General features: G+C 30.1%; 3 protein-coding genes across 4 annotated transcripts; all 3 read left to right on the forward strand.

The window, feature by feature from the left end:
- The first annotated feature begins 3849 nt into the window (after nt 1-3849).
- On the forward strand, nt 3850-5294 carry LOC110616755 (HVA22-like protein e). The gene is made up of 5 exons (XM_021759235.2): nt 3850-4092; nt 4199-4225; nt 4338-4460; nt 4570-4783; nt 5029-5294. The coding sequence occupies exons 1-5, from the start codon at nt 4046-4048 to the stop codon at nt 5047-5049; spliced, it is 432 nt and encodes a 143-aa protein (XP_021614927.1). The 5' UTR covers nt 3850-4045; the 3' UTR covers nt 5050-5294.
- Nucleotides 5295-7127: 1833 nt separating this feature from the next.
- On the forward strand, nt 7128-9646 carry LOC110617032 (11-beta-hydroxysteroid dehydrogenase A). The gene is made up of 6 exons (XM_021759618.2): nt 7128-7650; nt 7760-7952; nt 8053-8138; nt 8243-8374; nt 8475-8639; nt 8738-9646. Exons 1-6 carry the CDS (start codon nt 7339-7341, stop codon nt 9026-9028), a joined length of 1179 nt encoding a protein of 392 aa, XP_021615310.1. The 5' UTR covers nt 7128-7338; the 3' UTR covers nt 9029-9646.
- Nucleotides 9647-13185: 3539 nt separating this feature from the next.
- On the forward strand, nt 13186-14731 carry LOC110617033 (11-beta-hydroxysteroid dehydrogenase-like 4A). 2 transcript variants are annotated; one of them, XM_021759619.2, is made up of 6 exons: nt 13187-13438; nt 13541-13733; nt 13824-13909; nt 13970-14101; nt 14178-14303; nt 14379-14731. In XM_021759619.2, the coding sequence occupies exons 1-6, from the start codon at nt 13256-13258 to the stop codon at nt 14613-14615; spliced, it is 957 nt and encodes a 318-aa protein (XP_021615311.1). In that variant the 5' UTR covers nt 13187-13255; the 3' UTR covers nt 14616-14731. The 2 variants fall into 2 exon arrangements, with proteins under 2 accessions (XP_043813449.1, XP_021615311.1); XM_043957514.1 differs by lacking the exon at nt 13970-14101 and having other exon boundaries at nt 13186-13438.
- The last annotated feature ends 2524 nt before the right edge of the window (nt 14732-17255 follow it).

Below are 17255 nucleotides of genomic sequence, written 5' to 3' on the forward strand. Positions count from 1 at the left end.
TTCAGATACATTAGAAATAGACCACTAACACTGCATATTAACACCCTTTTTCAAAAGCTATTGTGAGCGGCTCTGCCTCAGATTCGACGCCATCACATGCCAATTCCATCATTCCAGCTAGAGATTTTTTGTTTCTGTTGTTGGGGTTCAAGTATCCCAACATATATTTTATTATATAACTCTGGAGTCTCATCTCAAGTGTATCAACTAAGTTGAAGACGCAGGCTCCAATAGAGCTATGAGTTCCACCCGTTAAACCTTTGATTTGTGTATATTTTAAGAAAAATATAAAATTAATAGAAATTGTAGTCGTGTCAAAATTTGGCAAGTGAAATTGATTGATCAGCGGAAATAGATTGGAGAAGTTGGTAAGGGAAATGATGAATGGAGATAAAAAGCATGAATTGGAAGGCTGGTGGTTGCGGTGGATTCATCAGAATGTGGTGATTGTCCCTTCCCAAACCCATTTGCTCACAATGACGTGCCATATTTGTAAAGTTATTTTTGATATATTGTGATGTAATTATTTTTTTTATTGAGATTTAATTTTAAAAATTATTATATTATATTGGATATATATTAAATATAATATAAATTTATTGAAAATGGATACAAATTAAACTAATTAATATCTGTCAGTTTTTAGAAAGACGGTACTCTCCTTTTCTAATACAATCGTATACTTGTTACTGCAAATGTGATTATAAAATACGAGAGGAGTCTCGAAATCGCTGATATCTGTCCACAACCAACACTTCCTTTGTGCTATCTTTTTCATATGACAATAAATAAGTTCACAAGTGGTCCAGAAACAGAGAAGTCACTTTGTAATATTACAATATTAAGAAAAAGGTTTATGTTAGCCTTTGTATATATTTTTCATTAAGCTCTAAATAACTTTAATTTCATTTTTTTTATCAAATAAACCTTATATATATATTTTTTTTTATGGAGGGTGGAGGTAGAAATGGAGATGTGGAGGATTCTATACTAAATTCGGCTGACAAGAGCTCACAGACGAAGCGTTGTTATGAATATCATCTTTTTTTTTTTTATAATTTTCTATGAAAAAAATTATCACCTTGTCGTTTAGATTAGTCTTAGAGAATGGTGATGGCTGATGAGTCTTCATCATACCACTTTCAGAATACGAATACGCCGCAAATATGCTTCCTTCTTTTCTATGCTCTCTCCAGATTTCATCTTCGCTTGCGTGTCAAACTCATGCTGATATACATACACGTACACATACCTATATCTAGTGTCTTCCACACTTCACTCATACGTCACGAATACTTTAAGTCCTGCACCATCACGCAACAAATCCAGAAGATTTTCTCCCTTCATGTGGCCTGGCCATGTTCCCGTGTAGAAAAAACTGCCACTTCAGCTCACCGGTGACGTCGACTGAATATTCAGTGGTACGCTTAGTTGGCGTGTGACGTGGTTTTTGTCTGTAAGAGAACATGACGATGATTGATGGATAGAAGGGCCCCATGTGATGGGCTCCTTCATATTTATAGTTGTGCAGTGAAGGTCCTTGCCTTTATCTTTTACTATTTTCATGCTTTCTCGGGTGCTTGTCTAGTTTGGGTCAAATACTCTTTCTCTGGGCTTCTGAGATAATTTGGTAAAATCAGTTATTTTAATCTTAATAAAGGAACGAATGAAAAAATGTATTAAGAAAAATAAAATAAATAGAAAAGGAAAAAAAATAAAGAGGATAGGAGGGCACAGCTACGGGGAAGTAACATTATCAGATTTATGGGAAAATGGTCAGCGTGACTGTGACTGAGACCGTGACGGCCACTAAAAGTGAGGCCGTGGTCCTCACGTGCTCCCACTATTTCGTATTTTGTCTTGTCTGTGAACCCAACATCAAGAGGCTCACTAATTAATATAGTATAAAGAATATATTCTTTTAGAATATAGTATGTGAAATTAATTTATTAACCAAACATTTTGTTTATTTAGTACGAAACGGTGTTGGACTAAATTAATAACCATCCAATCCATTTCAAAATGTAAATAAATTGTAACTTCCCATTGTAAAACATTTGAAAAACATAGTTTCATAATCAATGTGCTAATTTTTAAAAATATAACCAAGACTTAAAAGCAACTTTTAATATTTTCTTAGTGACAAAAGTTCTATTTTTTTCTTCAAATTAAAAATAATAATTTTTGTAGTAAGATTATTCGTACCTTTTGGAACTAATATAGAATAAATAATCTCTCGCACAATACAACACGACAATAGAAGGGCGTTCCTTGTTTTGGAGTTGACATCAAAGCTTTTGCTGTTAATTTGGACCTCAACTAAGTACTGGGCTGCCAATACGCTCAATACAAAATACTGGGCTTCGCGACTGCATCACTAGGCTTAAGGCTCACTCCAAATATGTTTTTTTTTTTCTTTTTCTTTTTCTGCAGGCTGTCCTTTGCTGCCATGAATTGTTGCAATCGATCCGTTTAATTAATAACTTTGAAGCCCGCCGGCAAAATTGAAGCCCAACCCAATTGTATGTCTACCCGATATAGTGTGGCAGTTCCGCGACTCAAGGGTGCTGAAAGGTCTCAAGATCCCAATGAACAGCTTTCCTGGGCGGGAAATGAGATGGATTCAGTATTGAGAGAAGGTGGAGATTCTGTTCCAGCTAAACTTCCCATTGTTTGGTCAGGATTTGTCATGGTGCAATAGGCGCAGCGTGACATTCTAGCAGCATATAGTCTAGCTACTTCACAAAGGGGAAAAACTAGAAAGGAAAAAATCAATAGAGGATGAAAGATTAGCCGCTCAACCGTCGATTGATGGTTCGGAGAGAATTGGAGAGGCCTTGCCCTTGGCTGGGGTATATATTTTGAGCATAATCACACTCATCAAGAACAATTTTTTAAATTAAAGATAAAACTTCATTAATGAGCAAGGGAGCATAAGAGGTGTAGAAGTCCAAAGATAAAAAGAATTATAAGTCTAAAATTCAATTGTTAAAAAAAAAGCCTACAAACTTAAATCCATGAACTTAACATAGAAAATCCTACCAACTAAATAATAAAATTCAGCCTATATCTCTCTTTCCAACAGAGTTTTTGAAGGTGTCATTTAAATCAGTTCCTTGCGAGCAAAAATCCTGCAAAACTGATCACAAAAAGCTTATAGAAAACATTGAAATACATGCAATGATCACTCAATTAGCTAAAAAATTCCTTCATTCATGCTCAAATCTACCGAGGCCAAAAGTAAAAGAAAGACTCCTTAAAAGAAGAAAAGACAAAATAAAATTCTCCATCTACACACAATATTGAGAGAGAAATTAGCCTCTATCATTGAAGTTAAATTTCTTATGTCAGATCAAAGTGTAATTGAGAATGCAACTGTTATGGTCTCCTGCCTACGCTCCTTTGTAGTTAGTGTTGGAAATTATGATGAGGCTTATTCAAAATTATAATAAAATGTAGTTATAATTTTTATAATATATTATTTTTTTATTAATTGGATTACATATGCACCTGAATCTATAAAAAAATTTTCCGCCTCACAGGTACTTCTTGATCCACACGCCCAGATCCAATAGAAAAGCCGAACGTTGTCTTTATAACACATGGACCATCCACTGGATGGCACGTATCACCGACCTTCACATGAAACGTGAACACGTGGCTTCTGCTTGGGGAAAGGAACAAACCTCATTAATTTTCTATTATTACTATCTTCAAACGGTGATTAAAGCAAGAATTATTAAGGCAGTCACCCTCCACCTTCATTATATCCATTCATCACGACCCATTTGGACGGTGCTAAATCTACTCCGACACGTCTAAGGCAGAATCCGATACTGGCTCCACCTTTGCCACGTTTCATCAGGCGTCCAATATAAGTATCCCCCGCCCTTCACAATCAATCATCTTCTGAATTCCTCTCCACTCATCCTTAATACCTCCAAAGTCCGAACCATTTTCCCATCTCTTTTGTCAGTTCTTGACCTGTTTTGTGTCCGTTTCATTTACAAGTTACAACCCACAGAGAAGCAGGAAGAGTGAAAATATGAGTCGTTTGTGGACGTTGCTTACTCATGTTCATGCAGTTTCTGGGTAATCAATTCGTGGCACAAGATGGTTTTTCCTTTTCTAATTAATTAGATGTTGCTGTTCCTGGTTTTGTCTAATTATTTCTCTATTCGTTTAATCATATGTACAGGCCAGTGTTGATGTTGCTATACCCCCTGTAAGGATTTCTCAATCCCTGTTTAACCTTGCCTGGCTGTGTTGTTTAGTTATGTATACGCACAAATGATCGAACAGTTTGTGTAATATTTTGTGGTTGTATTGTTGAACAGATATGCATCTGTGATGGCCATAGAGAGCCCCTCCAAATTGGATGATGAACAGTGGCTTGCTTATTGGATCATCTACTCTTTTCTTACTCTCACAGAGATGATCCTCCAATCCATCCTAGAATGGTAGTTAACAAGAATAGACAGCTAATTTGATCAAGTGGGGTTTTTTTCTTTTGGAAAAGGAAAAAAAAAACTCTATTGATTGATTGTGCTTTTGTGGTTGAACTTGTAGGATACCTATCTGGTACACATTGAAGTTAGCGTTGGTGGCATGGCTAGTTCTACCGCAGTTCAGAGGGGCAGCTTTTATATACGAGAGATTTGTGAGGGAAAATATAAAGAAATATACAGGAGCAAGAGATCATCAGCATCATTCCCATCAAAGTTCCCCCAACGGCAGTGGCAAGGCCAAAAAGAAATTTGTTCAATTCATAACCCCAAAGAAAGTAAGTTGACAAATCTATACTAGATTCTTATCGTTATTCTCAAGCATGCCTGCTTAAATTAATAATTAAGCTCATGCCTTATAGAAGACGCAATCAAACACCACCACAACCACTCCTTTTGAGGTTTAATCTTCAACTTTATGAAAAGAATAAAGAAATCGCTCATGCCAACAACTTTTTAAAGAAGGAAATTAAACCCTTTTGATTTTTAGATAATGAATTTTTTTGTTGTTGTGTGTGGACAGGGAGAGCAGGAGCCTTACTGATGAGGAAGAAGTGATGAAGAAGGGTTTTTTGGTGGTGTGGATTTAGATTCAATTAGCACAGTTGTGAAGTTATGCTTTGTTCTTTACTTTAAATTGCTGATTGTAAATCTGTCAATGGTGATGTCATAGCGGTAGTAGGAAGGATGGCAGATGTTTTACCTAACCTTACTTGACTGTAACGCGTTCATATCATTTTCTTCTGTAACCGTCTTTTTCAAGTCAATACAAGCGCAGTTTCCACTCCTTATTTTAGCAGTAGGCAATGACAATGCTTCGACCAAAGCTACGTGCGACTGCAAAAGTAATAATTTTATATACAGAAAACGTAAAAGAGTTTGCCTCTTAAACCAATTAATAAAACTAATATCATCAATTAAATAATCAAATTCAGATTGAGGATATCTATAAGAGGCCAAGGTAGAAGAGAATTTAAAATCCAAGAGCTAAGAACCAATCTCATCGGGGTCATTTTTGTATTTGGCGAGAATTGTTATACGGTGGTGACAGTACCATGAATTTAATTTTTTCATATAGACTTGATTTTTTTTTGTAAAAATAGTTGATTAAACGATCTTTCCGAGTTAATTAGAGAAATTATTTCTATTTAAGAGAATCTTATTCAAAATAAAATAAAAATCTCAGTCAAAGATAAGAAGCATACTATTGTTATTGGGACCGTTATAAACTATTGAGATTTTTCCGCGAAGAATGAAAAAAAAAAAAAAAAAGTCTGTGAGTGTCACTTTATACATCTTAGCTGAGCCACTCTAATTTGTATTTTACTCTTCTGCTTCTTGTCTGAAAATGTTTTTGTCTAAAAACGGTATCTTTGTTTGGTATAAATTTTTTTAGGAAAAAAAAATTATTTATTTCAAATTAAATTAAATGTAATAGAATTCAAACTCTTTTATATTAGATAAATTATAAAATTTAAATTAATTTAATTTATTCATCATTCTTATTATTTTTAAACAACACATAAATATTTACTCTTATAAATAACAATCATTTTTATCACATTCATTAAAAAATTATTATTAATATTTTAAAAATATTATCTGCATTTTACATAATTTCTTTATCAATGAAAATATAAAATTATTTTTTATATTAATAATTACTATTAAATAAAAATAATTTTTATAAAAAGTAATTATTAATTAAAAATAAAAAAATTTTAATAGTTAATTAAATAATTTTAATATAAATAAAATTATTTCTTACAAAATTCTAATAATTTTAGCAAGATTTACTTTTAATTCAAAATCAATTCTTACAAGAATTTAATAATTGAATTTTTATATTATTAATTTTATTAAATATAAAAATTTATAAAAAAAATTTAACATTCCAAATCAGGATATAAGAAGAGTTAAACGGGAGAAATATTTTCCGTCATACATGATAAAGTCTTAGGCTGAAAAACATAAAACTCTACCAATCAAGCCCAATAATTTAAAAGCCCATCCCCTTCTAAGAGCCTTAGCCCAGCTAACAGGACGGGAACAACCACCAAAAATGGCATACAACTTTCCACGGACGGCTGAAGAAGAAAACGCCCGTCTTTATAGCCACCCGAACGGCGGAAACCCAACCAGCTAAAATACAATTAGAAATAGTAAAAATAGTAACTGAGTTAAGGATATTTTCGGATATCTAATACTCAATTCTAATATAACGAATTTAAATAATTATAATTAAATTTAAATTTTAAAAAAATAATTTTATGAAGAATTTAAATAAATTATTTATTAATTGAATTTATTTATATAAATAATTAATTTAATATAAAAATATATATTTTATAATAATATTTATAAAATTTTATATATTTTTATTTAAAAATAAAAATTTAAATATTTTTTAAAATATTATTTTTTAAATAAAAATTATTAATAAAAAATATTTTTTATATAAATTGTTAATTAAAATATATAAAAATAAACAGATTTAAATTTTATTTAAATAATAATAATTGAATTTAAAAATAAATTTAAATAATTTATATTAATTTTTAATTAAACTTAAAATAAATTTATTAATACGAATCTATTTATCTAAGTCTGCAATAAAAAAAATTAAAAAGAAGAAATATTTTTATCATTATTTCATAAAAAAAGCAATATTTTACTTTGGATGGTTGTGCATTCTCTCTGATGCAATATCTTATTTTCACTTTGGATAAAAACAAAAAAAATGGGAAGCGGCAAAACAAAAGCAAAAGCCAGGATAGATCATACATGTCTAGCGTCATCCCTGACTCACTAAACTAGGTGTCGTGTCTGAGCCATGCACTGGTGCCACACTACCACTTTCCCTCCTTCTCTGGTTCAGCCACTTATAACTTATTCTCATCGGTTAATCGCCTACCTACAAATAATTTGGTGCTTTCATGTTGCACTCCTTGTTGATCTTATCATGGATCTCATCCACAAGTTCCTGAATTTAGTTGCCCCTCCGTTTACCTTCTTTTCCTTATGTTTTGTCTTGCCTCCTTTGCTTCTTTACAGGTCTTTCCTCTGGGTTTTTAACTCTATTTTCAGCGAGGATGTTGTGGGCAAGGTCATTCTGATAACTGGTGCAGCTTCTGGCATAGGCGAGGTAATTTAATTACCTAGCTATCTCAAAATAATTGATGAAGGTTAAATATTTTTCATAAGATTACTCAATTCAGCAGCTTCCATTTCTTAATATATTTTGTGTTTTGCAGCATTTGGCTTACCAGTATGCTAAGAAAGGAGCCCGCTTAGCACTTGTAGCCCGCAGAGAGCAACTTCTCGAAGAAGTTGCAAATAGAGCAGGAGAGTTGGGCTCTCCCCATGTTCTCATGATTATCGCCGACGTTCAGAAGGTCGATGATTGTAGCCGACTTGTCGAAGAAACTATTGGTCATTTTGGGAGGTGTAAGTGGATTAATTTTTGCAGCTTATCTGAATTTCTAGTGATAATAATTGATATGCGGAGAGTTTCTTCGGAATTGTAAGAGACTATATGGTTATGCAGTGGATCACCTTGTCAATTGTGCTGGTATCATGTCCATGTCCATGCTAGAAGAAATAAATGATATCTCCAGTTTTAGGACCGTTATGGTAAGCTTCCATTTATGAATCTTTGGTTACTTTGTATTCCCATTTTAAGTGGTAGATGAAACCATCAGCAATGGTATAGGCTAAATAATTTGCGTATGCTGCAGGATACCAACTTCTGGGGTTCAGCCTATACGACTCGATTTGCGATTCCCTACCTACGAGACTCTGGAGGCAAAATTATAGTTCTTTCCTCCTCTGCTTCATGGTTGCCAGCGCCAAGATTGAGCATCTACAATGTATATGATAGTATGATACTATTTTTTGCGACGCATATTATTCCCTGAATCTTAATTTGGTGTACTGGTAAATTTCGCCTACTTGATGATGAACATTCAGGCAAGCAAAGCGGCACTGTTAATATTTTTCGAGACATTGAGGGTTGAATTGGGCTCAGACGTCCATGTACTAATTGTGACACCTGGATTCATAGAGTCTGAAATGATTCAAGGCAAAGTCCTGACTTCTGAAGGCAGAATGGACGTGGATCAAGACATGAGAGATGTAAGCTCATTCCCATCTGTTATATCAGCCAGCCAAAGATAACTGAAGCTAATCTGTCCTTACTAATTTGTATAAATATGGTAAATTTTGTTGAATAGATTCTAGTGAGTGCCACCCCAATTAGAACAGTAAGTGGATGTGCCAAAGCTATAGTAAACAGTGCTTGCCGAGGAGACAAATATCTAACAGATCCAGCTTGGTTCAGGATGACCTGGTTATGGAAGGTTTTTTGCCCTGATGTGCTTGAATGGTGCTATCGACTTCTTCAGCTGACTAGGCCAGGGGAACCGGCAGCGGGAGCGCCTAGCAAGAAAGTTCTTGATATGACGGGTGGTAAGAAAGTTCTCTACCCTGAAACCGTCCAAACACCAGAACTCAAGAAAGAATGAGATCAAAGGCAACCCTATGCATGTGTACTGAAGCTCCAGGTTCTAGCTCAAACATGTGTTTTGTATATTATAGTACATAATGTTGTGTGTGACGTGGCTACCGAGAATATCATTTTGAGGATGTAAAGAACCCAAGTAGCTGTGAAATTCGTAGATGGGTTTTGTGAATTAAGAATATAGTTTTGAGAGTTGGAAGCACAAGGGAGATGACCCTGGACAATTTACATTTCGTGATTCCAATAAAGAAAAATTGCCTATCACAAAACTGAGAATAGAACTCGGGCTTGACCCATCACCAAAACACAAGACGAAGCCCAAATTCCTCTTCAATCCATCAAAATGTCCAAGAGGCAATGGGCTCATTCAGAATAAAAATAGTAAAGATGGACTTCACAAATCTGATTCTGATAATAACAAATTGAATAGAGCATTATCAACGCTCGTCGCCCATAAATTCTGCCTTTCAGTGACATAGAAAGGTCATCAACATTTGACGGAGAATATGATGTTTTAACAAAAACAGGGAAATGAGAGAATCGAGTATGAGGAGCACAGGAAAATCCATACCAAGAAATTGCTTAAGAGATGTACCTGTCGATGACACTAAAGAAGATGATGCAGACGGACTTAAATTAGAGATTTTTTTTTTCCCTTAATCAGCTTCATCAATTGGGTGGATAACACGTGCAAAGATAAAGAGAATCATCATAAGATGCTTTTCCACAATTACTCAACTGGTCTATTCAGTGGACTAAGCCAATTATCCATATTTGGAAAGATGCTATTTGTATTACTTTCTATATATCGATTTTGATATTAACATGTAACGATAATTATATATATTCAATTATTTTCCATAATATATATAATTTAGATGTATGTACTATTATTTATTATAAAAAAATCAAAATATATCATAAAAATTATGTGTTGGATGGGTAATATTAATGGTATTAATAATAATAAAGGGAAAATTATTTTTTAGTCCCTGAGATTTAACGTAATTGATATTTCTGTCCCTCTATTTTGGCGACCCAACACTTAAGTCTTTCACTTTTTTTTCTGTCAAAATTCGTAATCCTTCCGTCCAAAATAGCAGTTTGAGGCACATGAATTGACAAAATTAACCCTCACTAAAAATTCCGCTATTTCAAAATTATAAAACTCAAACCCAAATGCCTCTTCTTCTTCTTTTTCTTCTTTTTCTTCCTACCATTTCTGCAACTTCTTCTTCTTCTTCTTCTTACCCTTTCTGCAACTTCTTGTTCTTCTTTCTTCTTCTTCTTCCTACCCTTTCTGCAACTTATTCTTCTTATTCTTCTTCTTCTTATTCTTCTTATTCTTATTCCTACCCTTTCTGCAACTGGAGAAAACATAAAAGAGAAAAAAAATAGGGATTTCACATTGAGAAAATGGTATTTTTGAAAAAAATTATCACCTCTCACCTTTGACTTTTTGACCAAACGGTTTAAATGGATGGAAGGACTACGAATTTGGACGGAAAAGAAAGTGAGGGACTTAAGTGTTGGGTCGCCAAAATAGAAGGACAAAAGTGTTAATTACGCTAAATTTTAGGAATTAAAAAATAATTTTCTCTAGATATTTTTGGATGTAGATAATTATTTTATTTTATTTTATTTTATTTTTTATCAAAAGGCGAAAGTAATTCATTTTATAATTTGCAAACATGTATGGTCGCATTCATTTCTAGTTCAACAACTTCTGGAGAGAAGTTGCCATCATAATAATAAATAGTGTACTCTCTCGTCTCCTGGCGTTAGGTCAGTTTCGATTTGGAATCCGCCATTCCATTTATTTTTAGATTGAACGGTAGTCTATCCAATTTAAAGAGTTCAAGACGGTTTTTTTTAGTGGTTATAACTTTAATTTTTTAAAACTTTAATTTTTTAAAATTTTAATTTTTAATTAAATTTAAATTAGAAACTGTCAATTTGATATAAAAAATTAAATATAAAGTTTAAATATTATTAAATATATCATTAATATAGTTAGAATTAATAAATTTTATTTGATATTTTATTACTATTTACTTGTTTATATTATTTTATTAAAAACTAAATAATATTCCCATCCTTTTTATTTATTTAAGTATGTTTTTAGAAGTTGATTTATGCAAAATTATTTATTTTCTTGAAAAAAATTAAAAGTATTAATTAATTTATTTTTAATTTCAATGTTATCTCTACTAAATACAATAATTAATTTTTTTAGAAAATGTGAATAGAGGGATTTCCCATAATACTTTTAGACTTTCAAATTATTTACAACCACCTTTAATTATTTAATATAGATGCAAATTTTATTACTTAAATTAATTTATACTTAGTTAAGAAAACATTATAAGATATATATAAAAAATATAATAATATTAAATTTTTAAATAAATATATAAATTAGATGATAATTTTATTATTTAAATTGATTTTAGAGTTTAAAAAATCTAAAAGAAATACCTAAATCAATAAAAATATAACTAGATTAATATCAAATTAGGATTATTAAAATAATATGTTGAAATATTAGATAATTATTAAAATAGCAAATTCACATTTTTAAGTAGAAATTAATATAAAAAGTTAAATTTTATTAGTGAAAATTAAAAATGTTTTTGAAATAAAAAAATTTAAAATAAATTTGCTATTATTTAATATTTTAATTTAAATTTAATGATAAAATATGATAAATTTTGTCCATTATAATATTTATAATTTATAAATTAAATTAAACCAATCATATCTTACTATCAAATCTACTCTTTCATTATCTTTATATATATATTTATTGTAATATTACATTTCCATCTTTTATTTTATTTTAAAAAATTATTTTTCTGTAATTTATATTTTTTTAAGATTTACGATTACAAATAAAAAATTTTTATATTGATTAAACTAATTATATATATATATATAGTATTTTAATATTATAATTTTAATAAAAGTTTACAATATAATTATTACAATAAAAACATTAAAGTATTTTTTATAATATAATTTTATTATATATTTAAAAATTAATGTTAATATCTATAATTTATATATATATAAGTAGAAAAAGAGGGGAGTAATATAATTATCAAAAATACCTTTTATAATCTATACTATTTACAATTATATATTTTATTATTTAAATTAATTTCAGAAATTTACATAAATTTAAAATTCTTAATCCTACTAATACTTAAATACATTTGATTTATTTTTTAGGAATTTAAAATAATTTTTTCTAAGAAATTAACTAAAAGCTGAAAATAATTTTTTTAAAAAAAAGGTATTTATGCTTTTAAATAAATTTATCAATTTATTTTTAAAAAATAACTACAATATAAAAAATGATTTCCATGAATGAGTTTAATATTTTAAAAAAATTAGTGAATACATCGTTAAAAATCAAAGTATTTTTAACTTTATTGTTAACCTTTTTTTTCTAAAGCCTTTATTTTATTAATTATTAAAAAACATATTGTTGTTAATTTGAAAATTTTTAATTAATTAGATTGTCCCATTAAATTTATTTCTATTAAATTTATAGATTTCATGTTGATTTGAATCTATAAAATTTTTAAAATAAAATTTCATTGGATTTCTCTCTTTTAATATAATTGTTTCACCCATTGATATATTTCAAAATTTTTCTTTAAAAAAATTCGAAATTTATATTGTGATTTATTAATTACTATTTTTCAATATTATAGAAATATTTAACACTCTCTTCTACATGGTAGACTTTCATATGATATAATTGAATTTTTATAAATTTAAATGCATATATATTTTGTATAACTATATTGGTATGATAAACTAATAATGAAATATATTTTTTGTTTTTTTATCTTATTGATATTATTTATATATATATATATATTATTCAATAATATATTTTTTTCTTCTTAAATTTTTTATTTGGGTAGGATTTTTTTATTTATAATAAGTGAAAAGTATAATAATGACCAAATAATTAAAATAAGCATAGGTAAGTCAAGAGGTGGATGGATGTTGGAACAACCATGGAAAGTAGTATTTATTTCTGCTTTTATGTATTTTGAAAAAGTACGGTTTAAATTAATAATTTTATTTTGTATTTTCAGATTTAATATGCTATGAAGTACATTTGCATAAATACGAGAGTATATATTAACCAAACATTATATAAATGTAAGGTAAGAAAATACTCCCACTGAAATTCATACCCACATAAGGAAAGTTGATGGATTTGGTTCATAAATTGTTGAACGTTCTACTTCCTCTGATAAGCACCTTCGTGCTTCTGTGTTTCTTACCGATCTATCTTGTATTCAAGTTTCTTAGTTACATAAAAAGACATATATACAGCGAAGATGTGTCTGGAAAAGTGGTGCTTATCACCGGAGCTGCCTCAGGAATCGGTGAGGTGAGGTTTCATAGCTGTTTACACAAATTAATCCATCCTCATGCTAGACATTAATTTTTGGCAAATGGGCTTTTTTTTTTTTTTTTTTATATCGATTCAAAGCAAATAAGCTATGAGTACGCCAAAAGAGGAGCTTGTTTAGTCTTGGTTGACGTTAGAGAGGATGGTCTTGAAGCAGTTGTTAAAAAGGCAAAAAATTTTGGCTCCCCAGATGTTATAGCAATCGCCGCAGATGTTTCTAAGGTGGAAGATGCTGAGAGATTTGTTAATGCAGCAGTGGAGCATTTTGGTAGATGTATGTGCTCTTTCTCTTAGCCTTGGCTCTCGGTTCTTTCTTCCTAAATTCTTCTGACTCCATATTCCTCTTTAAAATTCTGTGCAAAAGTGGATCATCTGGTGAATAATGCTGGAGTTGGAGATCCAGACGAATTAAGGAAGAACAACAATATCTTACAACCTCGTCGAGTTATGGTAATCTATCAGTTGCTAAAATTAGTTTGAATAAAATCTTAATTATCATCTTATGTGCAGGACATAAATTTTTGGGGTACAATTTACGGCACCCATTTTGCCCTCCCACATCTGAAAAAGAGCAAAGGCAAGATCATCGTAGTTGCTTCAATTGTGGGATGGTACCCCATTGCAACATGGGGTTTCTACGGGGCAAGTCATTCGATCAGCACCCATCAAATCCCATAGTTTTGCTTTGATTTATTATAACAATTTCTTCTGATTTCAGGCAAGTAAAGCAGCACTGATAAACTTCTACGAGTCCCTGAGAAGTGAAATTGGTCATAAAGTCCGCATTACGATCGTAACACCTGGCCTAATAAAGACACGAATGACTGAGAATCTTGCGGAAAAGGTTCTTTTCTTGATAAATAATCCTATTCTTATACAAATGTATGAATCTTGAAAATTACCAATTTTGTGAATGTAGGGATATGATTTAAGTTTTCTTCCATCAACGTCTAAACAAGCATGTGCAAAGGCAATAGTGAAAAGTGGTTGCCGTGGAGATAAGTATTTGACGGAGCCATCGTGGATTAGGGCCCTGTATCCATGGAAGGTTCTTTGTCCTGAGGTGACGGAATTTTGCAATCGCTTTGTCATTATCAAATGGAAATTGGCTTGGAAAAAAAGCTTAACCCGATCTCCTCAACCCAAAATAGACTAAGCCATTTCTGTTTTTTGTGTTGTGGGTTTGAAGCATTCGGCTTACGAGAATGCTACGGTACGGGCTCGTGTTCAGCCCTGTTAATAAGTAAAATAATTCCGTCTTCTGTTAGGAAATTTTGTTTCAGGTTTTTCATAATTCACTTTCAGTACAATTTTTGCAGGTAAGAGCTAATTAACAATTAATTACACTTAGTTGAGGAATAGCAATTCTAGGCTGTGATTTAGCACTTTATTAAAAAAAATAATGATAATCAAACCAAACCAGACTGAATTAAAATTAGAGGCAGGTATTTAAATTATTTTTAAATTAAATAGTGAAATCAAATTATTAAATTATTGAAATATATAAAAAAAAATTGTTGATTCAATTTTAGTTAAATTCATTTATTTTTCAATCTCAACAAATACATCACTTCTTAATTCTTAAAGAACACAGGAATAAATTACACTCAATAATTAAAATTTATACAAGAAATAAAAATTACATAGATAGACTTCACAAATTTATATCTAAAATATTATAAATATATTCGGTGACTTGTATAAGTGTAAGATGAAAGAGCTCTATAATCATAAGTTTATTTTTTTTTAGTCAAAGATTTCAGAATTTAAATTTTGCATATAAAATATTTTTAAAATTTGAGAAAATTTTACTTTTATAATAGATTTGCTCAGCATAAATTAAATTAATTCGATAGTATATAAAAAAAAATGAAGATGACTGGTGTGGGAAAGGGATGTAAAGAAAAGAAGCTGTAATGTGGAGAGCAGCCAGCTTGGTAGATAAGGAGTACAGGAGACCATAGGGGAAGAGGATTGAGCACCATGGCGCAACAAGGAGATGAATAGAACATCGATATATTATCAATTCTGGACTCTGCTAAATATGTGTATTGAATGGCTTCAAGCAAGCAAGATATCCTAGATAAGCTTATAATAAATTCAGAAATGACACGAGGCATGCTACTATTAAAGGTGAGGCCTGAACAGATCGTGGAGTATTTGAGTGAAAAATCAATATGTACTAAATTTTTTTTGTTATTTTGATAAATTAGAAATTAAAATCCCTGTAAATTAGTTAGGATTATATATAACAATATTTGAGTAATAAAAAATTTTTATAAAAAAAGAAAATATAATAGTAATTTGATTTATAGAAGGATTATACTAAATACAGCTAACCAATTTACTTATCATTCTCCCATAAACTGACGAGAGAAACAATTTTCAGTTTGAACTTCAAATCTAGAAAACAATTCTTGGACAGTAATTTGGTTAGTATATTGACCGGCTGATCTGAATAACATGTAAGAAACACAAAAGTTCTTCTTGTGAACTTGATCACGAACAAAGTGAAAGTCAAGTTTAAGATGTTTAGAACGGGTATGGAAAAAGGATTAGCTACGAGATATGTAGCTGAAATATTATCACACTAAATGCGTAGAATGGAGGAAAATGATTGCTTAAGTTCATGAAAAAGGCACCGTAGCTAATACACTTCGGATGTTACTGTTGACAAGGCACAATATTCAAAATCAGTGCTAGAGCTAGTAACAATTTATTATTTTTTAAAATACTAAAAAACTAAATTTACTCTATAAAAGACAACATAAACTAAAGTGCTTTTGCAATCGATTTGATAGTTTCCCCAATCTGCATTAGAGTGGATACAGTAAAAGACCATGATTAGCTGTATTACAGAAATATTGAAAAATTCATTTAACTGTCTACCAGTAATTTACAAATGGTGAATATATAAACTGTGATGTCTTATTTACTGCTATGGTAATATCAGGACATGTTAAAACTAAATATTGAAGCGTGCTTATCAATATAATTTGGAGTCTTTAAAATTGTGTAAAAGTCCTTGTACAATAGTGTTAGCGAAGAAGAAGAATTATTCACAGAAGTAGATCGGTGCATATTGACACAGCTCAGAAATTTTGCTGATACTTATTGAAAAACAAAAATAGCAACATTGTTGAAATTTTAACTAATATCCATAATTTTTATGGGTGGTTTATCCTTTTCATGTATTATGAGTAACAATTATTTATATTATTATTATAAGTTATTTAATATAATAAAAAAATAATATTACTGTAAAATTTTTTACTTAATTTTAATATTTGTTGTATTAAATTAAAAATACATGTTTTAGTTATTATTTCTTTTTACTACTTTTATTATCTCTTTTTGAAAGTTATTTTATCTAAAATTATTTATCATTTTAAAATGATTTAATGACTATTGATTAATTTTTTTAATATTATCTTTTATTTTTACTAAACAAAATAACTGTTTCCTTAATTTTTTAAAACTAATATCATAATTTCTCTTCCTCTCCTTTTCAATTATTTCACTTTTTTTAGTAGTATATTAATGGAAAAAATTATTAACATTGAATAATTAAGTAAAATTAATAACGAGTAATTTAAGTAAATTAAAGAGTTTCTTGTTATAATTAAATTAATTTAATTATTACATAAAAATATTAGACGATAAATAAAAATGGATGGAATTCCTTAATTTACTTATTGTAAAATATTTTCAAAGGTAGGCAATTCATGATTTTGAAATATTTCTGCATCCATTATGTTCATTTATAGTTTAGCTAACTATGAAGAGAAGTAGCCAT

Source organism: Manihot esculenta, chromosome 6 (assembly GCF_001659605.2).
Source record: "Manihot esculenta cultivar AM560-2 chromosome 6, M.esculenta_v8, whole genome shotgun sequence".
NCBI classification, from domain to species: Eukaryota; Viridiplantae; Streptophyta; class Magnoliopsida; order Malpighiales; family Euphorbiaceae; genus Manihot; species Manihot esculenta.

Bases quoted from the DNA above. Each gene is read 5' to 3' on its own strand.
- LOC110616755 (XM_021759235.2), top strand. From the start codon at position 4,046: ATGAGTCGTTTGTGGACGTTGCTTACTCATGTTCATGCAGTTTCTGG. The intron at 4,093-4,198 runs GTAATCAATTCG...TCATATGTACAG, and splicing joins CATGTTCATGCAGTTTCTGG to GCCAGTGTTGATGTTGCTAT. The intron at 4,461-4,569 runs GTAGTTAACAAG...TTGAACTTGTAG, and splicing joins CTCCAATCCATCCTAGAATG to GATACCTATCTGGTACACAT.
- LOC110617032 (XM_021759618.2), top strand. From the start codon at position 7,339: ATGCACTGGTGCCACACTACCACTTTCCCTCCTTCTCTGGTTCAGCCA. The intron at 7,651-7,759 runs GTAATTTAATTA...TGTGTTTTGCAG, and splicing joins CAGCTTCTGGCATAGGCGAG to CATTTGGCTTACCAGTATGC. The intron at 8,375-8,474 runs GTATATGATAGT...ATGAACATTCAG, and splicing joins CAAGATTGAGCATCTACAAT to GCAAGCAAAGCGGCACTGTT.
- LOC110617033 (XM_021759619.2), top strand. From the start codon at position 13,256: ATGGATTTGGTTCATAAATTGTTGAACGTTCTACTTCCTCTGATAAGC. The intron at 14,102-14,177 runs GCAAGTCATTCG...TTCTGATTTCAG, and splicing joins CAACATGGGGTTTCTACGGG to GCAAGTAAAGCAGCACTGAT. The intron at 14,304-14,378 runs GTTCTTTTCTTG...TTGTGAATGTAG, and splicing joins CTGAGAATCTTGCGGAAAAG to GGATATGATTTAAGTTTTCT.